This window comes from Corylus avellana, chromosome 1 (assembly GCF_965113065.1).
Source record: "Corylus avellana chromosome 1, dhCorAvel1.hap1.2, whole genome shotgun sequence".
Lineage (NCBI taxonomy): Eukaryota > Viridiplantae > Streptophyta > Magnoliopsida > Fagales > Betulaceae > Corylus > Corylus avellana.
In genome coordinates, this window is record NC_142490.1 from 996,212 (window position 1) to 1,018,673 (window position 22,462).

A 22,462-nucleotide genomic window follows, 5' to 3' on the forward strand; every position below is an offset into this window, starting at 1 on the left:
TCATTCTATCAATTGATCAATTTAAACAAATTTTTAATTGTTAATAGTGTTTAACACACTTTTTATTTATAATTTTATCAGATTATTTATTGTGTGACAAAATGAGTAAAAAATGTCAAAGCAACGTTGCTGCTACGGCAGATACTCATATAAAGAAAGTAGTTTGGACTGAAAAAATGCTAGAAGATTATCTTGACATATGTATTACCAAATACTGACATATGTAATGTATTACTAAGATTCATTACCAACCTTAGGCCTTTATTGAAAAACATATAATGATTTTACGTAAAATGACATATATTTGGTGTCACATAATGATTTTTTTTTTTCTCGGCCTATATTAAAAAAAGAAAAAGAAAAAAAGAATCATTACATGTCATTTATTGTCATTTTTTCAACTAAAAACATTTTTTTTTTTGTTACCAAACATCAGTAACATAAAAAAAACACTTAAGACATGCGATTACCAAACATGTAAATAGCTTTTCAGTAATAGGACTTTTGACAAAAGGTCACAGGTAAAAGCTCTATATTCAAAAACTCTATTTTTCACTGCAATTTCAAACAGGCTCTTAAACCAAAAAGGGAAGCTAGGAAGCTTCGTAGAAAGCTTCCCTACGAAGCTTCCCCCATGTACACATATGAGAAGATTAATTAATGTTTTGATGTTATATTTTAATGAGTAAAATTCACTTAACCCTCTTAAACTACCACTCTAATGATAATTTACCCTCAAAACTACCAAAATAATGACAATGTACCCCTACTTTTAACAAAATGACGAAATTATCTTTACTCAAATAAAAACAAAAATACTAAAATTTATTTATTTATTTTTTCAAAATTTTATGGGTATTTTTGTCTTATTAAAAATTATATAAGGGTAATTTTGTCACTTTACTAGTATTGTGGGGTACATTGTCATTGTTTTGGTAGTTTAAATGGTAAATTGTCGCAGATAATTTGTAGAGTAGATTGATATTGAGGTCGTAATTTAAGAGGGTTAAATGGATTTTACCTTATTTTTATTAATAATGTTTAAGTGGTACTCTTAATTAATTATTAATTTTTTTATTTAACATAAATTAAAGAAAGGGCAAAGAGACTGCCAAACACAACAATGATTGGACTAAATACCCCCCACTAGACACCCGCTGGATTTTGGATCTGGTGCCTGCTCAGGCTCTGGAATCAAAGGACTTTCCCAACAGAGAAGCTGTTCCGATATTCGTAAAATGTCGTTGACTCCGAGTAGAACTCCAGTTCAAAACTGTGAGTCGGAGTACTCATGGCTTGAGTCGCTTCCACCGGAGTTGCTGGTATTTGCTTGTTTACCTGAACTCTTTTTTTTTGTGTTTATCTGTAATCATTGAAATCTTGGATATGTTTATTCATTTCCTTTATTTTTAGAAACTTGGCTGATTTTGAGATTGTGGTTTTCATGTCAAAGAGTGAAACCTTCTGATTTCCCTGTGCTTGTTAATTTCTTTAACGCATTCTTTGACTCGTTTAGACTTTTAGTTAACTCTTCAATCTGGATCGGTGGGCAATTTATGCTTGTGGAAAGCTGTGAATATTTGTTTTCAGCTTTTAGATAATATTTAGAACTTACAAAACAGATAGTCCTAAAGATCTTTGCTTTTATGAAACTTTTACTCCTTAAGTTAAATCATTCTATTATGCTTATTGAAATTTTGATGGCCTTATTTGGAACCATAGTTTTGCTGTTGAGTCTTTATTAAAACATAAGACTGCATTGTTCAAAAAGAGAGAAGAAGAAGACTGCAGGACCTTTAATTTCATGTCTATATATAATAAAACAAAAAAACAAAAAAAATGTACGTAGTACTACAGTTTTTACTATAATTTTCTTGTTAGTTCATAATTTTTGAAATAATTAAGAATTATATTTTTTACTTAATTATTTCACTAATTATAGAATACCACAAAAATTTATAAAAAGATTTGTAATTAATAAAGGCAGTAATGGCAGCACTATAATTAGAAAGACCCGCGTAACACTTGCATGCACCCATGCATGCATATCTAATTTTTGGTTGCTGTATGCGTTTTTTTGTTTCTTTGGTGTGTTGTTTATTTGTATGTTTTGAGTTTCTAATTCGTTTTTGTTTCATGAATTCGAGGATGAAATACTTTGCCACTTGCGTCACAGCCAACTGAGTGATGTTTCTCATATTTCTGAAAGAATTACAAATGCCGTAAGTTCACCTCTCTCTCTCTCTCTATCTCTCTCTAGAGCAATTGTGATTTTGCGTTGATGATGATGGATGGTTGTGTTTATATGCCATGCACTCATGTGGCCAGGTTGAGATTGCAAAACGTTCCCACTTTAATTATACGACTCCTACTCGTTCTCCTGTGGCCACAGCGTCAGCAGAACACTTAAGGTAGTTAATTTTTGTTAAAGTGTTGATTAAGTAATTAAATTTACTTATTCCTATACGCTTAAGTTTTGGGGATAATTTGTGATGTTTTGGGCCTCACCTATTAAAAGGACGTTTTAGTACATACGTGAGGAAGAGTGCTAAAGTATTGATTAAGTAATTAAATTTACCTCTTCCAATAAACTTTAAGCTTTAAGCACAAATGGTATATGCTTTGAAATCGTCTTATTTTCTCCTTCAATTATCTTAATTTGAAATGATGATCTTCTGCATGCAGCCCAAGTACCCCACCAGCACCAAATAGGGGTGGTCGTCCTCCAGGTTCTCGTCTTGATTTGTCTGAGCTGTCCCCAGCCAAACCCTTTGCTCTTTATCAAACAATATCGGAGACACAGTCAGAGGCATGGCTCGAGTCGCTTCCAATGGATTTGCTGGTATTTGCTTGTTGCTTGTTTATCTCTTGGATATATATATATATATATATATATATATATATATATATATATATGTGTGTGTGTGTGTGTGTGTGTTTTCCTTTCCTTTATTTGGTAATTTTTGAGATTATCGATAGGTACGACCCTGTCAATTGTCAAAGAGTGAACGTACCCTTCTATTCTTGTCGGTTGGGTAAATACTAATTAATACATAATTTTCTTTTTGGATGAATAAACTTTTTTTATAAAAACACAAAAGGTACAAAATCCCTCCGGCAAGAACCTGCTGGAACTCAAATTGCTTCAAAGAAATTTGCACCAACATGCAACCACCAAAACAAACCTAAATAAATACAACAAATCTCAATCTTCTGGGATAGATACCCACAATGAATTGAAATATGCTAGAATTATTAAGTCCTTTCAACAAACCACAAATTCTCAATATATATGTAATAGTACTATATATATATATATATAAATGGAAGACTACTACAACTAGACTTGGAAGATAAATGTGGCCATGGATAGAAGGACTTCCATGGCCAGTACTATTGCTAGAATTCCACTGCTGCACGTCTCTTTAAGCTGGACTTCTCCTCGAAGAGTTCTTCTTCTACTGCAACGTTGGAGACTTCTTCAGTCGTTATACTTCCTTAGATTTGATTTGTGGTCCTACATGCAGTTCTAAGGTCTACGTGGAACTCGATCTATCATTCTGAGATTTATCCTAAAGCAACCTCCTATATGTACATAAGATAAATGATTGATTGTTGAGTATATCTGTGAGCGTAAAAAGAATATAATAATTCACATTGATAATATATAAGAAGTGTATGTGGTTAATATAGTATTGTTGGGTCCAAACTCATGAGTTTAAGTTTTTGAGTTGTGTGGTGTCTCAATATGTTATATTATGACGCTCCAAAGGTATTAATCTCCTAACAGTGTCTATAATTTGCATAAGTCCACAAATTTGTAAAGACAGCACTCTAATTAGAAACACTCGTGCGCACAACACTTGCATGCGTGTCTAATTTGTGGTTGCTATATGCATTTTTATTTTTATTTTTATATTTTTGTCTTTTTGGTGTGCTATTTATTGAATGTTTTGAGTTTCTAATTCCTTTTTGTTTCATGAATTTGAGGTCGAAATATTTTGCCACTTGCACCACGACCAACTGAGTGATGTTTCTCATGTTTCTGAAAAAACTAAAAAAGCTGTAAGTTCACCTGTGTGTGTGTGTGTGTGGAGCAATTGTGATTTTGCATTGATGATGGACGGTTATATATGTTTATATGCCACTCGATCATGTGGCCAGGTTGAGATTGCAAGGGAATACCACTTTAATTACACAACTCCGCGTCGGTCTGATCGTGTGAGCACATGTACACCGCCGGCAGAAGAACACTTGGCTCTTCAAAGGAAGTAATTAATTAATCTCTAACTTTGAAATCATCTTCTTTTCTCCATCATTTACCTTAATTTGAAATCATCTTTCTTCTGCAGCCCAATTACCCCACCAGCACCCATTAGGCTTCGTCTTCCTCCAGGTTCTCGTCTCGATTTCTCTGGTAATCGTGGTGGAGGGCCCAACGGCTAGTCATCAAATTCTGCATTGACCACTTGCGGATGGCGTGAGTTGGTACAAGGAGCTAGAACATCAGTACTTGGATGTGGATTGTCTTATCTCGAGAAGCACATCCATAGAGCTAAAACTTTATCACCAATGCTACTATATATTATTATATGCTGATCGAGAGTCTATAATTAAGATGTTAAAAAAGAAAATATGCAGTAAGAAATCCCCTCTTAAAGTGTTTCCATAGAAATGGGACTTCTCTTGAGATTTTTTTTGCTATATTTATCGGGCAGGGACGGAGTTAGAAACTATTATGGATAAGGGACAATTAAGAGTCAAACAAATTTACTGCTAAGAGTCCATTGGCTGATTTTTATTTATTTTTACCTTAAAATTTTGTTGTTGTTAATTAGGAATTGGAGGGGGGCATGGCCAATACCAATAGCCCCCTCCCTCCGTCCCTGATATCGATTATCGGGTTGGGCTGCATCACAGCTCCTAGGTGAATCCTTGCCTCTTGATCGAGCCCTATCATATGAGGATGAGTTAAGCCAATCTATTGCGATTAGATTGAACTTGGTTGATTTTTTCATCCAGTTATTCTCTTATTCTTCTACTTTTTAAAATCAATATTAAATTCATAGGTTCCACAAATCCAATAATAATTTTAAAAAGTGAAAAAATAGGAGAAAAACCAAAACAAAAAATGAAACAAAATTAATTCAAGTGCGAGCTTCCATGCTAGAGTTGGTAGTTTTTAAGGTTGGGACCTTACTTGTATTTAAGTTCAATAAAGACATCTTGACAGCCTAGAGTTGGTATTTTTTAAGCTCAATAAGGTGATATGAAACTTAATATTTGTGCTAGGTTTGAAAGATTCAGATGATGGTTTCAAACTGGTAAATTGCACTATATATTTCCTGCATAGGATAATTCTTTCTATATATAGAAGATAGTACGAATTGAAAGAGTGGCTATCGTACTATCTTCTATAGAAAGTATCAATTGTTCCCCATTAATATTCTTTTGTCAAAGCAGTATATTTTGGAGGTTCTTATCAAATCATGCAGCATTGCTGCTCCTTAAATAAATTGCCCACATTTTTGCATGTTCCCATTTATTCATTAAAATTTTGAATAGGCCGCCAGAAGCAGTGATGGAAATTGGAAATAGCCATTAATTAATTCTTTCAATTCGCACTATCCCTACATGTAATTCATAGCATTTTTCAACACAAAATAGTAAAAACTATTCTCATTTTTCCGTGACATTAAAATAATTTTGTCACTCCAAAAATAAAACCTACTCCAAAACCAATCTATATATATGCTTGTGATCAATCTTTAATTTGGGTTTTGGGCCACGTACAAGTTGCATTGATAATGAACGAAAGTCGTATTTGGCTGCTGTGAAACATCTATGCTAATCCGAGTCATCCGACATTGTTGTTTTCTGATTATTTGACTTTTGTGACATGGCAACAAGCTGATCAGCTGGCCGGCGTCAATGGTGGTGTAAAAGAGCAATGATACAGCCTAACTTGGGTCAACTCTCCTCCTCGAGGCTCACACGGCAGTATGGAGATATGCTTTTCTTCATTCTGCCCACCATCTTCTCACCATCTCTTCTCTCTCTTCTCTCTTTTTTTTTTTTAAATAATAATAATAATCAAGATGAAAAGGTTAAGAGATGGTGAGGAGATGGTCGGTAGAATGCATTGTAGCATTCCTCCGGCAGTATGTATATCGTCTTTCAACGAACTTAATCAGCCAATGAGAGGTGGCCCATGCACGTTCTCATGAAATGCCAGAGAGCAGAGATTTTCGGCTGTCAAAATTGTTAGCCTTTATTTTTATTTTTATTTTTATTTTTTGAAGAAGAAAGATGTTATAAGGAAAATTTAAATTTGAGGTATTAGCACCAAAATTGAAGCATTAGCACTAAATTTAGAGTGATCGAATCCCTTTTAGGTGATACCATCCCTAAAGAGTTAACCTTTCACCCTTAAGTTTTAGTTTTGAATCCAAAAACAAGTTTTAACGCATTAGAACCTAAATATTAACTCATAGAGATTTGGCTAAAAAAACATATATAACAGATTTTTTTTTATTATTAATTTTTAATTTTTTGCGAACGCTAGGGTGCCTTAATTTGGCAGCCGCATAGCACTACTCAATGCAAGAAGACGATCAATGTTTCCTTCCAGGCCTTCTTTAAAGTTTAACCGACAGTTAACTAAAGTAAGCCAGACAGCAAAAAAACGTGCGCACTTAGTTGTGGAAAGGAGTCGCTTTTAACAAAGTTTTCATAATAGAAAGGATTCAACTGTTTTGTCAGTTTCCCTTTTCTTTCCCTTGTTCTACTGGATAGAAGAAGAAGAAAAAAGGCATAGAGAGAGAGATAAATTATTATTATTAATTAATTTACTCCTCTTTTGGGTAAACGATTACTAACATTGGTAATTTAGCCTTTTTTGTACAAATTACTAATAATTTACTTGTCTGACCCCAGTTGGTGGAGACCAAAAAAATGCTTGATAAAAGATGGGGGTTGAATAAGGAGAGAGATCGATCATTGGATAAGAATTTACTTTTTTTGCATTCAATATTTGGATCAGGATATTCATGATCATTGATCATGGAGTTGGTCCATGGCACGGTCATGGAGGTATTTTTTATTTTTTATTTTTTAAAAAATTACTATTTCAATAAAAAAAAATGTAAAATTAATCTATATATATATATATATATATATATATAATTACACCTGTTTGCAATAAGTTATTTGTAATATATATAAAAACATCCAACTTACATTTACTTTTTATTTTATTTTATAGAAATTCAATGTGTCATATTCGCGGTACTAATCATATTATTATGACATGTATCACAATAAAATAAAAAACTTACAAATATATAAATATATAAAACCTGTAGATATGTAAAATTGAAAGCTTAAATATTATTACGTACTTTCATCCGTGACTATACCACACAGAGACCACAAACAAGCATAATAGAAAAGACCCACCTCCCCTCCCCCATTGATTATAAAAAAGAAAAATGACCCACCTTCTAACTCCCATTTTGTCCTTTTCTCTGTTATTGAATAAAAGAGAAGAAGAAAAAGAAGCTAGAGATTACAAACAAGCTATGGAAAAACAGAAAACGAAATTATCTAGCTAGGTTTATTCTAGTAAGCCTCCCCCAAATACTTTTTTTTTTTTTTTTTTTTCCCCTATAAATCTTTTAAAATTCTCCGCCCTTGTGTAACTCACGCTGATGGATAGATCGAGCTCGATTGGAATTCGAGGATTCGCATGGGGACTCTGGTAAAGCAGGTTCTTGGAATAGAGATCTGGGTTGCAGCACCATGTCAGCCTCAGGGTTGTTGAGCAGACGACTACGAGAGCGATGGCTCTTCCTTGGTGCCTCTTGGGGATGTGTGCTTGGCGCCTTGATAGCCTTCCCATCGCTTGTGCTGCAGAAGATCAACTCAAAGGCTTTAATCAAGGAGAAAATAATGCAAGCATGCATATGCATTGAATTTTAAAAATAGACGCCAAATAGGAAGCAATTACACAACTTTAACCTTGAGATAATGTAACAGTATAAAATCTCCAAATTAACTAGTTATTTTGAAATGAAGAGATTCACAATATAGCTAGCGTTTTTTCCACGCGGCACTTTTTTTCTCTAAATTAAAGGGGAGGAGATTGTAAGAGTACTATAGCAACAATACTCCTCCCTAAAATATAAGGAAAACTCATAAAAAGCCCATGAAAATCTAAGGGAATTTAGGATAGTACTTTGTTTATTTAAATTAAAGAAAAATATAACAGAAATTGAGTACCTATCAAGAGGCCTGTATTCCGTTGCTGGTATGGTCATGGGTCCTCTTGACATCTTCTGATGAGACAGATCTGGAGTTTTATATTTAGAGGAGGATTCGCATGAGGACTCTGCCTCTGGTCCTGGGAATAGAGCTTTACGTGGCAGCTCCTTCTCACAAATGGACTGGCGGCGAGTAAATGGCCCATGATCACGCAATGATGCTTCTGGGGTTTTTGGAGTAAAACTCCCACTTCTCTTGCTGCACAAAATCATCATTTCAAAGGAGAAAACAAAAAGAGGACACAAGTTTAAGTTTTGAGACAAGAAAATACCTGTCAAGAGGCGAGTTGTCCGTTGCCGGCGTGTTCTGTCGAGAGCAATCCAGCGTTTTAAAATCTGAGGGGGATTTCTTTGCAGGCTCATCCTGTCCACACACCTGAAAAATGAAACCCATAATCCGAAAATCTATCCAAGATTTCATGTAATTGCAGAGATAGAGAGGGTAGTTAATGAATACCTGCTGCATGTCCCTGGGAACCGACTTACGCCGTGACTTCAACTGAGAATCCTCATCTTCAGGTGTCTTTGGTGTTCCGGGAACCCTTTTCTTCTTTTCTGAACTCACGGGGGACGACATTCTCAGCTTCAGATGCGTTTGGAATGTTGTTCTTGATTAAAGCTAGCTGGAGATCTAGGTCGGAGATCGGAGAGTGGTGGGTATTTAATTATTTATGTACGCCAGAGCCATGGAGTGGTAGTTGGGCTCTTTAGCATTTCTTCATAAATAATTGTTATTTTATTTAAAATATATTATTATTTTTGTTGCATACACGTACCTAAAATCAGGATTAGCACCAGCCAGATTTTTGTTGATTTTAAGAGTACGGGAATGTCTTGTCTTGGGTAGTGTTGGTGGGTGTTTGTCGGATATAACGTAGCAAGATTTAGGCTTTGCTCGGTAAACTCTTTGTCCATGGATTAATGTAAAAAAAAAATAATAATAATAATAAATAATAATAATGTATGGTATAAAAAAAAAAAAAAAAAAGAAGTAAAAAAGTGATATGAAAAAGTGAATAAATTTTGTTTTGTAATTATTATTTTTATTTAAATAGAAGTAAAAAGTAAATTATGTAATATAGAACTAAAAAAAAAAAAAAAGTTTTAATTTTATTTATTTATTTTTTTTTTATTTTAAAAATGAAGTGAATAGTATTGAGAGGAGGGAAAGGGATTTACCAAACAGAGCCTTAGGGGTAGGGCAGCCAATGGGGTGGCAGCAATCCCTTTTCTTTTTTCAATTTTTTTTTTTTTTAAATTAATTTTGTACTCTTTATATATTTATAGTTTTTTTTAATTATTATTAAAAATGACATATTGTCATTTTTATTGGCGTTGGCATTTAATGGAATCCATCAACAGTTTTAACAGAATTTGATTTGAGGGATTAAATAAATTTTTAGCATATTTCAAGAACCTCTAAATTCATTTTGATAGGACATTGAGCTATTTGTAATTTAAGCTAACCATATAGACTCGTTTTGCATTTATCCATTATTTTGTAGCACGAGATTCTTGTGGTCCAAATTAAGCTTAAAAATGAAGAAAAAAAATAAAAAGAAAAAAGAGATCTAAAGATTTTAATACTACCTAATCATGACTTCTCCACAATCATGGTTGTATTTGGCAAACCATTTTATTGTCTCAATATTATTCATGCACTATTTTTTTAAAATAAAAAAATTAACATCAAAATACTCTTACTTTTTCACTCTGAATATCGCATCATTTACTTTTTATTATTATTCAAATTTTTTTTTTTAAAAAAAAAAGAGGATACTAGGCTTACCAATAAACTTTTAGGCGTCAACTCACAAGAGCAAGAGAGAGACACGTTTGCTTCCCACATTTAGCCAAAACGACACAGTTTAATTTTAAAAAATAGCCAAAACAATCGACCTGAGCCTTTCATCTTTTAACAGCATGTGTAAACTACAGCAAAATAAGCCGGATCCTTCTTTCAAAGACGAGTAAATTTTATGTTTTAATAGGATATGGCACCTGGTCTGTGTTAATAATTTTCTAAAAAAAAAAAAAAAAAAGCAGCTTGGGGACGGCTTCCATTAAAAGATAAGGGTGACGAACCCCCCCCCCCCCCCCCTTCCCTTCTTCAAAACGTCTCCTCTGTTACCAATGGCGGAAAATAATTATTGTAGGCCCGATTAAAAATATGATAATGTTGAAAAACAAAAAAACATAAACATAAAACTATTAAATTCTATGGTGTGTAAAATTTTTTTTGAGAACTAACAAATTTGGATCTCTTGCAAGGGTTTTATAATGTATAGTGATGTTTCTCTACGTGGTGGAACCAGAATTTTAATTTTGGAGGGTTAGGATTAAAAAACAAAGTTGAACAAAAATTGATCAAAAATATTAGAAAATATAATTAATAAAATAAATAAACAATTCACCAAAATTTAATTATTGTTTAAAACATATAAATGAAACTTATAATTTAGAGTAATGTTATGGACCATTTTTTTATCATCTTTTTATCCTCTCAAAGCTAATGTGGCTTTCAAAATCACCATTGGATCAAAATTCAAGTATGATTCATCTAAATTTGGATCAAAAGTATAAGTACAACCTAATTTGTACTTATACTTTCTTTAGTTATTGGAGTTTTTAGGCCTAAGTAATGCTACAAGTCTTTCTTGTGTCCCAATTGGAGGTTCAGTTCATTTAATTCACATTTCCGAATAAACAATTTACAAATTTACAAGAAAAAAAAAAAAGTCGGATATAGAGCATTCACAGTAGAGAGCATTCCCGACAGACTCCTTATAAGTAGTTTGTTCCCTAAGTTTAGGGAATATGTCCAAAAAATCGTAAAAAAATCTCACAGCAGACTTCCTAAATGGGAATAGGATCCTCTCCAGTCCATTATGGACTCGAGAATATCCAGTTCATGGCTAGGATTTTTTCTTAGAAATCCTATGGCCATAAATGAGACACATATTCCATTAATAAAAAAAATAATAAAATATTATTTTTAATTAAAAAAAATAATACTAATAATAAAAAAATAAGAAAAAAGAAGGGGGTGGCTGGCCACCACGATTTTGGGTAGGGGGTGGCTTCAATGGCCGGTCTAGGGTGGCCGAAGCCACCCCATGGCCTTGGGAGAGGGCCAAGTTAAAAAAAAAAATTAAAAAAAAAAAAAAAGGTTGGCCCCCAAGCCACCCCCCTTTTGCAAGATGGGGGTGGCCGAACCACCCTCGTAGGCCATGGGGGTGGTTCGGCCACCCTTGGCCGGCCATTACAAGCCACCCCTACCCAAAATGGAGGTGGCCGGCCACCCCCTATGGTGGCCAGCCACCCCCTTCTTTTTTCTTAATTTTTTTATTAATTTTTTTAAAAAAATTTAAAATAATATTTTTTTATTAATTTTTATTAGTAGGATATGTGTCTCATTATGGATTGGGGAAGATCCTGTTCCTCATAAATGAACCCTAAAAATTATGATTGCTACAGTGAAATCCATTGTTTTAGGTTTCACTATTGCAATCCTTATGATTATTAAAATAAATAAAAAATGATTCTCTCTCTTCTTTCCTCTCTCCTCTCTCCTCTCATGCCTCACAATTCTCTCTCATCTCTCCTCTCATATATATAATATAGGGTTAAATACCAAATACCCCCATGGGGTTTGGTAACTTTATTTTTACCCCCTCTGGGGTTTCATTTTTATCACAGGACTCTCTTGGGGTTTTGATAAAGGACCAAGTAAATCCATCTGTTAGTTGACTGTTAGGACTGACACGTAAACCAATCAGATGTTGACACGTGACACCTATTTAATTTAATTTTTTTTTTAAAAAAAAAAATGTATATTATTTTTTAGGGAAAAAAAAAGGAAAAAAATTGGGGGTGGCTCTTGGCCATTTGGGGGTGGCCGAGCCACCCCCATCCGGCCACTGGGGGTGGTTTCGGCCACCCCCTGGTACCCAGGGGTGGCTCGGCCACCCCCATCCGGCCAGATAGGGGTGGCCAGGCCACCCCCATGGCCAAAGGGGCCACCCCCAAATGGCCAAGGGGGTGGCTCGGCCACCCCCAATTTTTTTCATTTTCTTTTTTCATTTTTTATTTTTTTTTTTAATTTTAAAATTTTTTTTTTAAAAAAAAAAAACTAAATAGGTGCCACGTGTCAACATATGATTGGTCCACGTGTCAGTCCTAACGGTCAACTAACGGATGGACTAATTTGGTCCTTTATCAAAACCCTAGGGGGTCCTGTGATAAAAATAAAGTTATCAAACCCCAGGGGGGTATTTGGTATTTAACCCAATATATAATATAATTAAAAATAAATAAATATTTTAATGATATAAGGAATGATTAAAGGAAGCGATTGGGGTGTATTTTGACATAAGAAAACAAAAAGTAGTTTGGATCTTTAAATATAAGGAAAATGACGAGAAAGCTGCTGGGAATGCTCATAAAGCTTCCCTTCCCTAAGTTTAGAGAAAATGTTAAAACAATCGCAAAAAGTCACCCACAGCAAACTCCCTAAATGAGCCATAAACATGAGGATCGCTACAGTGGAACCCGAGGGTTCACTGTAGCAATCCTCATATTTAAGGTTCATTTAGGGAGTTTGCTGTGTGTAGCTTTTCTCAATTTTTTTTGACTTTAATATAGGGTTATACTGTAGCGATCATTGTGATTATTAAAATAAAAAAAATTAAAAAAATTAAAAATGCTTATCTTTCCCTCTTTTTTTTTTTTTTTTTTTTTTGTGAACGGAAAATCATTCAAGTCTTATTAATTGATGAAGGATCACGAGTATAAAACTCTTATATCACAGGGCAAAAGCTCTGAGAAAATTATAGCCGAAACTACTAGATTACAAGTCATAGATAAATACATAACAATCTGACAAGACTTATCTATTACATCAATATCCACTAACCCATAACTAATCTTCAGTTGCAACAACAAATTTGTACCAGACAGACTCAACTCAATGCATACGTAACTCATATTCCTCGCCCTTAGGAGCAGAAAACCCCATGCCGAAACTTATCCTCCTTAACCCGAAAGCCAGAAAATTATTCACATCTACAACCCAAGGTCCAGATGATCCTTATTCAAACAAGTTACAAAGAAACTACAAAAATCAAATTAAAATATAGAAAAACCACAAAACCAGTAGACAACAACATCGATGGAGGCGAAGCAACAACTGTGCGCAAAAGAGTGAAGCTCTCACATCGGCGCATGTAGGCCACACACTAGCGCATGGTGGCAGTTTTGCGACGAATAGTGCGGTGACAGGTGGTGAAAAGGCTAGAAAAAGCGGGATAGAGGCTCATCGTTGGCCTGACAAGCCTGAAAGGAATAGTTATAGCTTAGATCAGACCCCGTATCTAAAAGACTAAAACCCCAAAGGCGACCAGAACAAAGAAAAAGGCGACAACCAGATGAGGTGGCGAGTCGACAAGGTGGAGGGGGTGGTGTGGCTGCTATTGAAACTGGTGATGAGGACTAAAAAACAGGAGACATAACAGAAAAAACAAGTGCGTAAGAGTAAAAGAAGGGGGGAGGGGAGGAGGAGGGATGGCTTCCATTCCTCCTCCCTAAAGGAACTCACTGGAGAGGAAAAACTAGAGAGAGGCCAGAGGTTCTCTTTCTAGGGCCATTAAAGAAGTACAAAAATGCTGCTCTCTCCTGAATCATTAAAGAAGTACAAAAATAAAGAAAAGTAAATAAATGATATTTAATTAGTATAATGAATGGTTCCCAAGAGGTAGCTTAATTGGTTGGGGTCACGCTTAATAAAGCGGAGGTCACTAGTTTGAATCCCCCTCCCCCTCTTGTGCCGACATGTCTATATATATATATATATAAAGAATGATAAATGAAAGCTATTGTGAAATATATTAAAATAAGAATACAAAAAAATAGTTTAAATCCTTAAGAATAGAAAAAAATAACGAAAAAACTGCTAAGAATGCTCTTTTACCTTTAGAATAATAATATTGCCGACCACAAGTAACGAGTTCTAGCTACAATATAAACTATCATGTTTAAAGAATAAAAACGCAATCGTTTTTTATTATGCCGTGGTTTACTCATAGAGTTATAGCATTAAACGCCACGTGGCGAGCATTCACGCCTCTAAGAACCCTAAGGCTTTGTTTGACAAACGGTTTTTTATGGTTTTGGCAATGTACTGTTCATTTCACCTTTTTATTTTTTAATATTCTTTCACTTTTTCACATCATATCAATTATTTTTTATTACAATTCAAATAAAAAAATCACTACAAAATAAAATTTTTTTATTTTTTTATACCAAACATTCTTACTTTTTCACTTAAAAAAAAAAAAACATTCTTATTTTTTTTCACATCAATCACCTTTTGCTACAGTATTAAACCAAAACCAAAACAAAATCGTTTACCAAACGAACCCTAAATTGTCCTCCCCGTAAATTTTATGTAAAATGCGCCTTGTTCCAATCCTTTTCTTTCCTTCTTGCCTTTGCAACCCTTGAGACAAACACCAGTGCGCCTAACAAACCTCAGAAAGAAGACAAAGAGCAGTAACGGCGGCTGGCGAGTGACAGAGCAACAGACCGAGGCAGCAATCGAAGATGATCATTCCAGTTCGTTGTTTTACCTGCGGCAAGGTATTCGCTATACTCCAAAACTACTTCAATGTGATTGTGAAATAACACCTAAATTTGTCGCTCAGAAAACCCCTTAACTTCGCTAATGCTGAACAATGGCTCATAAACGTGCAACTTGCTGTCTTCTTTAGGTGATTGGAAACAAGTGGGACACGTATCTTGACCTTCTCCAATCAGATTATTCCGAAGGGTGAGAAACTCTTCTATCTTTCTTGGATGATATGATGTTTTTCAAATTGTTGAGCTTTTTAACTTGGGGGAAAATTGAAAAAGTGGAGAAAAAATAAGGTACCCAACAAGTCGGCTGCAGAAAGCTACAATTGGGAAAGATAGCTCATTATTGATTAACTTCTTGTTGTGGTGTGACTTTCACCATCAAGTCACGTGGGCCCCTTTGGTTTTTCAAAGTCCTTGTGGGGTTTGGTTTCAACTCTTGCTTTTGGAATACAAGACCCACACTTATTGGGTTAACAACTGGTATCAGAGTTTAGGTTTACTAACAAGTCTCGGCCCAACAATCCACAGGAGAAACGGGTTGTCGCTGTTCCGATCCAGAGCCTGATGTGTGAGAGGAAGATTGTTGGGGTTATCCCACATCAGTTGTGAAAGGGGCTGATGGTTACTTTGTAAGTGTGAGAGAAAACCTTACCTCTTGAGCTAGCTTTTGAGATTGAGATAGACTCAAGACCACCAAACACTTGTCAATTGTCATCTATCATCTATGCACGCATATTGTGTCGTTTAACTATGAAAAAGGCCATCCATGGTTGTGGGTGATTATTGTGCCAATTTGTTAAAGTGACAGTACGATCGATGTAGGCTTAACTTTGTGGTGAATATTACTTAATGGTACTGATTTCTGATTGGCAGAGATGCTCTTGATGCACTGGGGTTGGTTCGTTATTGCTGTAGGCGAATGCTCATGACTCATGTTGATCTCATTGAAAAGCTTCTGAATTACAACAGTAATCTCTCTCTCTCTCTCTCTCTCTCTCTCTCTCTCTTAACAGTTCAGTTTAGGAGAATGCTTATGGCTCTACTGCCACTGACATTTGCACTTTGTTGCAGCTTTGGAGAGGACTGACAACACTTGATGAATGGGGTTGCAAGTGAACTTTTTTTGTCTGTGTTTTTGGGTGTCTGTCTATGTCTTCACTGTTTCATTCAGTTTGGGGCTTGTATTAGTTTTTGAAGCCAGATACAGGAGAAGAATTTATTGAATGCATCGGAGAAAATTATGTTCTTGCTTTAGTTAGCATCATGAATGTTCTTGATACGAATGAGTTATGAACCTATAATTATCTCACTAGATTAAAATATTTTTGTTGCCTGATATAGTCATTGCCTTTTTCGATAGTTTTTCCACGTGGTAAAGACACAGCATGGTAACATTTTTTGTGGCCTCATCTATTGAAAAATAAATTAAATAAAAGGCCCAACTTGTAGTTCACAGCCCCAAACCCTTCTTAGAAAGCCCTCCTCCCTCTCCCTAATAGTATAAGCTCCGTGGAAGCAAAGCCTCCCCAGCCTATTGGTCTGCCAAAGCAGGCCTATTTAAATTTGTATGCCCTATAAATTGACCGAAACCAGCCAGCCCTAGATGGACAGAGAGATCGTATCTGACGGCCGTTATCACTTAGATTGTTAATATCCCTTATGTTTGGAGGCTAAACAACATTTGTATAACAAAAGGGGGACACATAATCCGTGAACCCTCCTTCCTATCCAACGAGACAAAGGGAAAAACAAGTTCAAACCCTAATAGAAAAGCGATGTATAATCGCATTCAAACGAGGCCTTGTTATGAAGCCCTCAGTTGATAAAGCTTTGATCGGCTAGTGACCGAACACCTCAAGTTCTTGCAAGATGTAGCACCTCAGTCAACAAGAATCAACTGATCCAACAACCAAAGCTCTCGGGAACAATTTTTGTAATTATCTTGATCGCCCGTTTTTACCCAATAAATGTTGGAATTAAAAAATCTTTATGAAATATAAATCTGTTACACTTTAAATAAGCTTTCCAACGCTATTAAAATTGTCTTCATCCCATATTAAAATCTTAACAGATGGGCTTTTTATTATGACCGATCAGTTACAAAACTAGCATAGGCAACTAATACAGTGAGAGTCGAGAGAGGATAAGATAATATGATTGCACTAAATCCCACCCCCACTATATTTACCAACCCACATGATTGTCGAATATGGCACCCTCTCCATAACCAAAGGGCTTTTCAAATAGAGAAACTGTTTCCGGTGTTCCAACAATGTCCCGACTCCGAAGAGACCTCCAATTCAAGGCTACATGTCGGACTCACGCCTCGAGTCGCTTCCAATGGATTTGCTGGTATTTTCTTGTTTATCTGTTATCATTGAAATCTATTGGATATATATGTTTTCCTTTAATTTTCTCTATTTTTAGTAACTTTCGTAATTTTTAAATTATGGGTACCATGTTAAAGAGTGAAAACTATCTATTTTTGTCGATTTAGCTAACTTCAGTTGAGATACCAGATTGGGGAAATACTTATTAATTAATATATAAATTTGACAACTTGAACTTAAAGATAGAGGTCTTTCTAAGTTTAGCTTGGAAATTACATTTTTATCCCACGCCTATAAACTTATTTTTTCTTTAATAGTTCATGATCCAAAGGCTCCAAAAACTAATTGACATTAGCAATTTAGCTCGTCAAAGATAAAAGTACGTTAAAAATGTGATTTTTAACATTATTCGTACTAATTTAGGAAATCTGATTTCCTGTGATTGTTTCTTTAATGCATTATTTGACTTGTTTTATGTACGATAGGTGTTTGGTTTATTTAGTTACAGAAGAGTTCTCTACTCTGGGAATTAAAGGTGGGCAATTTTTGCTTGTGGAAAGCTGTGAAGATTTGTTTTGAGCTTTTAGATAATATTAGAAGTGACAAAAGAGATTGTCCTAAACTCCTTTGCTTTATTAGTTTCTTAATATATAACACATTTTTACAAGTAACTTTTTCTTAAGATAATTTATTCTATTATGCTTCTTTATTTGTATGTTTTGAGCTTCTAATTCCTTTTTTGTTTCATGAATTTGAGGTTAAAATAATTTGCAACTTGCACCACGACCAACTGAGGGCTGTTCTTCATGTTTCTAAAACAATTAGCAATGCTGTAAGCTCACCTCTCTCTCTCTCTCTCTCTGTCTCTCTGTGTGGATCAATTATGCTTTTGCGTTGGTGATGATGATGGATGGTTTAGTTTATATGCTACTGCGGCCAGGTTGTGCTTGCACGGCAATCCCACTTTAATTATATAACTCCGAATCGCTCTCATGCGGCCACACCACCGACAGATCACTTGCGTCTTCATAGGTACTTAAATCTTTTTTTCTTCTTCATTTATCCTCTTAAATTATCATTTATTTCAGAGCTTAACAAAAGAAATAGATAAATTTAATCAACACTGCCACCACCTATAATATTTTAATTAAATGGGTGCGATGAATTGACGGAGTAATGTTTTTAATACTATTTTAAATCACTATTTATCCCAAATTTAATTATTTAATCAAATCATCTTATTCTGCAGCATGCATGGGAGATGGAAAGGGAATTTTGAAGGCATGCCCACATACCCCACCAGCACCAAGGAAAGGTAGTCGGCTACGTTCTCGTCTCAATTTCTCTGATCAAGCTCTATCCTATGAAGATGAGTTATGCCAAGCTGTTGCTCGGAATAAACTTCGTTGATTTCCTTTTCTGGTTTCTAAGAGCCGCATGTTCGTCCCTGTCGGTGTATGTATTTTTTTTGTTTTTAGTCTGTATAGGTGATCATACGTAGTAATTAGTAAGGGGGTGGGGGGGTGGTTTTATGGAGTATATATGCAATTTCGTTGGGGTTACATATTTTAGGAGATTTGTGTTAGGTTTGAAAGATTCAGATGATGTTTGTGGGTATAATTAACATGTATATGTTTGAAAGAACGGCTAGTTCTTTCAAGTACTCATTTATTTTATTGTACATAATTCCCGAGAGCTTCTGGTTGATGTTTTCGTCAAAGGTCGTTTGACCGAAGTTGTTTTGTAATGTGTTGTCGTTGTGGCACGGCAATAGAGACGGATTTAGAGGAGACTGGCAGTGGCCCTTGTCTCCCCAAATTATAAGAAAAAAAAAATTACGATAAAAAAATAATAATTTAAGGAATTTTTTGCCAATTAGTTCCTCCACAAAATTTTTTTGGCCTTGAGTCCCCCAAAATTTAAAGCTGGCTTCGTCCCTACACGGCTACACAGCAGTTTTGTAATTTGCGACCTTACTTCTATTTAAGCTCAGTAAAAACATGTTGGTATTTTGTAAGCTCAATATATAAGGTGATCATATGAAACTTAATATTTGTGTTAGATTTGAAAGATTCAGATGACGGTTTCAAACTGGCAAATTGTACTATATTTCCTGTATATGTTTGAAGGAAGGGATAGTACTTCTTTCTATAGAAGATAGTACGAATCGAAAGAATGGCCAATTGTTTATCCTTGTCGTACGTGCCACCTCTTTTTCCCTTGACCACACGTGTGAGAATAATGGCAGCAGGCCAAAACCCTCGTGATTTCTCAGTTGACTCTCGGTCGTCGTTCAACAAACTTAATCAGCCAATTGGAAGTGGCCCACGATGGTCGTCACAGACATCATTATTCTTTTTCCTTCCTTCAAAGTTTACCCGAAAGGTAACTAAAGTTTTACAAAAAAAAAAGAAAGGTAACTAAAGTTAGCCAGACAGCAGACGCACTTAATTGTGAAAATGAGCCGCTTTTAACAAAGCTTTCATATAATATATATAGTAGAAAGGATCCTACCTACGGTTTTGTTAGTTTCCCTTTTCTTTCCTTTTACCGGAAAGAAGAAGAAAAAAGGCCTAGAGAATTTACTCCTTTTTGTGTAAACAACTAACATTAATTTAGCCTTTTTTGTATAAATTACTAATAATTTACTTGTCGCATGACCAGTTGGTGGAGACCAAAAAAGTGCTTACTAAAAGATGGGGTTGATTAAGGAGAGAGATCATTGGATACCAATTTACTTTTTTTGCATTCAATATTAGGTTTAGGATATTCATGTAAAATTGATCATGGAGGTCCGTGGCAAGGTCGTGTAAAATTAATCCATGTAATTACACTGATTTGCAATAATTTCGGTGGAAAATAAGAATGTTATAAGAGCTATATGTTGCATTACATTTAACTTATGTTAAATTTTTTGATAGAGAGCATTAAATATCATATCAGTAATATTAATCATATTATGGCACACATCACTCATAATAAAAAAATATATATATAAATATATAATTATATAAAATTGAAAGCTTAATAACATACTCTTATTACAGTTTAGAAACAAGCATATATAGTGGGAAAGACCCAACTTTGTAGTTCCCTCCTTTTTCCCTTTTCTCCACATTGAATAAAAGGGAACAGAAAACAAAGGAGAATAGAAGAAGAAGAGGAAGAAGAGAGTACAAACAAGCTATAAACAGTGGAAAGCCTGAAAACGAAATCATCTAGCTAGGTTTATTCTAGTAAGCCTCCCCAAATATCTCTATAAATCTTTTAAAATCAAACTTTTACCCCACGCTGATTGGAATTCGAGTATTCGCATGGGGAGTCTGGCCGGTAAAGCAGGCTATTGGAATAGAGAACTGGGTTGCAGCGGCATCTCGGGGTTATTGAGCAGACGACTATGAGAGCGACGGCTCTTCCTTGGTGCCTCTTGGGGATGTGTGCTTGGTGCCGTAATAGGCTTCCCATCGCTTGTGCTGCAGAAGATCAACTCAAAAGGGTTAATCAAGGAGAAATTTGCATTCAAGTTGAAAAATAGACACCCAATAGAAACCAACAACTACACAACTCTAACTTTGAGACAATGTAACAGTACAAAATCTCCAAATTAACTAGTTATAATGATAATGTTGATAAAGCCCTATGAAAATTGAAGAGGAGGATAGTACTTTGTTTATTTAAATTTAAGAAAAATATAAGAGAAATTGAGTACCTATCAAGAGACATTTTCTGATGAGACAGATCTGGAGTTTTATATTCAGAGGAGAATTCGCATGGGGACCCTGGTCCTTGGAATAGAGCTTTACGTGGCAGTTCCTTCTCATAAATGGACCGGCGAGTAAATGGCCCATGATCACGCAATGGTGCTTCTGGGGTTTTTGGAGTAAAATTCCCACTTCTCTTGCTGCACAAAATCATTATTTCAAAGGAGAAAACAAAAAGAGGCCGGACACAAGTTTTTAAGTTTTGAGACAAGAATATACCCATCAAGAGGCGAGTTTTCCGTCGCCGGCGTGTTCTGTCGAGAGCGATCCGGCGTTTTAAAATCTGCTAAAGGGGATTCCTTTGCAGGCTCATCCTGTCCACACACCTGAAAAAACGAAACCCATAATCCGAAGATCTATCCAAGATTTCATGTTATTGCACAGATAAAGAGGGTAAATTGATAATTAGTTAATACCTGCAGCATTTCTCTGGGAACCGACTTACGCCGTGACTGCGACTGAGAACCTAGATCTCGAGGTGTCTTTGGTGTTCCGGGAACCCCTTTCTTCTTTCCTGAATTTACGGGGGACGACATTGCTCAGCTTCAGATACGTGTACCTCGAAAATCGGAACAGTTTTTTCTTTCTTTTTTTTTCGTTTGGAATGTTGTTCTTAGTTTCCTGTCTGGATTAAAAGCTGGAAATCTGGGTCGAAAAACAGAGAGTGGCGGTCTAATATATATATATATATATGGCGGCTTACTGCCAGAATCCCAGATTGATAAGTAATTATTATTTTATTAATAATTTATTATTATTTTTCTTTCATTCAATATTGGATGAGTGTGCCGTGTGCGTCCTGGGGACTTTCCTGCTGGCCCTCCGGTTTTGCGCGGAAGTTTCGTTGGAGACTTTTGGCCGACCAAAGAAAAAAGCGAAAGAGAAAGTAATTTTGAAAAGCCAATAACTAAAAAGAAGAAGAAGATAGTTATGATTTATTATTTCAGATTAAAAAAATAAAAAAATTATGTGGATGCTTTTAAGCGACCTCAAGTCCCTACCCTCTTTCTCAAAAAAAAAAAAAAAAAAAAAAAAAAAAGTCCCGACCTTCTCTTATCTTTATAGGTTTTATTTGTTTGTCCTGTTACTCGGTTGAGAAATGCTACAAACACTTTTAAATTTATACCATCTAATGTGATATTTTGAATTCAACTTTTAATGATATTTTTTAGTGTCACGTCAAAAATTATAAATTTGACAGTGTGAGAGTGAAAATATGCAATATTTCTCATTTTCATTTGCTCCCTAAAAAAGGAAACCTACTATTTATTCATATCTCATCCGTCAATTTTTAAAATATATTATTCAATCTGTAGGACCTACATGTAGTTTGTATAAAAATCAAATAATGAATTCTAAAACATATGAATGAAGATTGATGGAGAAATAACATTTACCTTAAAAAAAAAAAATCCAA

The 22,462-nt window shown here is 35.0% G+C and overlaps 4 protein-coding genes across 6 annotated transcripts; 2 read left to right on the top strand and 2 right to left on the bottom strand.

Annotated features, from left to right (window-relative positions):
• The first annotated feature begins 1,140 nt into the window (after positions 1 to 1,140).
• On the top strand, positions 1,141 to 4,743 carry LOC132172602 (uncharacterized). 2 transcript variants are annotated; one of them, XM_059584125.2, is made up of 7 exons: positions 1,141 to 1,322; positions 2,148 to 2,222; positions 2,329 to 2,411; positions 2,686 to 2,842; positions 3,991 to 4,065; positions 4,165 to 4,271; positions 4,353 to 4,743. In XM_059584125.2, the coding sequence occupies exons 1-7, from the start codon at positions 1,239 to 1,241 to the stop codon at positions 4,444 to 4,446; spliced, it is 675 nt and encodes a 224-aa protein (XP_059440108.2). In that variant the 5' UTR covers positions 1,141 to 1,238; the 3' UTR covers positions 4,447 to 4,743. The 2 variants fall into 2 exon arrangements, with proteins under 2 accessions (XP_059440108.2, XP_088368501.1); XM_088512375.1 differs by lacking the exon at positions 3,991 to 4,065.
• Positions 4,744 to 7,648: 2,905 nt separating this feature from the next.
• LOC132171515 (uncharacterized) lies at positions 7,649 to 9,002 on the bottom strand. 2 transcript variants are annotated; one of them, XM_059582845.2, is made up of 4 exons: positions 8,779 to 9,002; positions 8,594 to 8,685; positions 8,281 to 8,520; positions 7,649 to 7,908 (listed from the first exon to the last, which is right to left on the bottom strand). In XM_059582845.2, exons 1-4 carry the CDS (start codon positions 8,896 to 8,898, stop codon positions 7,677 to 7,679), a joined length of 684 nt encoding a protein of 227 aa, XP_059438828.2. In that variant the 5' UTR covers positions 8,899 to 9,002; the 3' UTR covers positions 7,649 to 7,676. The 2 variants fall into 2 exon arrangements, with proteins under 2 accessions (XP_059438828.2, XP_059438827.2); XM_059582844.2 differs by having other exon boundaries at positions 8,594 to 8,697.
• A 5,919-nt stretch (positions 9,003 to 14,921) lies between these two features.
• LOC148587835 (DNA-directed RNA polymerases I, II, and III subunit RPABC5-like) lies at positions 14,922 to 16,182 on the top strand. Its single transcript, XM_088512266.1, has 4 exons — positions 14,922 to 14,957; positions 15,089 to 15,147; positions 15,828 to 15,922; positions 16,026 to 16,182. The coding sequence occupies exons 1-4, from the start codon at positions 14,922 to 14,924 to the stop codon at positions 16,049 to 16,051; spliced, it is 216 nt and encodes a 71-aa protein (XP_088368392.1). The 3' UTR covers positions 16,052 to 16,182.
• Positions 16,183 to 20,300: 4,118 nt separating this feature from the next.
• On the bottom strand, positions 20,301 to 21,709 carry LOC132171516 (uncharacterized). The gene is made up of 4 exons (XM_059582846.2): positions 21,462 to 21,709; positions 21,265 to 21,371; positions 20,994 to 21,185; positions 20,301 to 20,757 (listed from the first exon to the last, which is right to left on the bottom strand). The coding sequence occupies exons 1-4, from the start codon at positions 21,579 to 21,581 to the stop codon at positions 20,625 to 20,627; spliced, it is 552 nt and encodes a 183-aa protein (XP_059438829.2). The 5' UTR covers positions 21,582 to 21,709; the 3' UTR covers positions 20,301 to 20,624.
• Between the last annotated feature and the right edge of the window lie 753 nt (positions 21,710 to 22,462).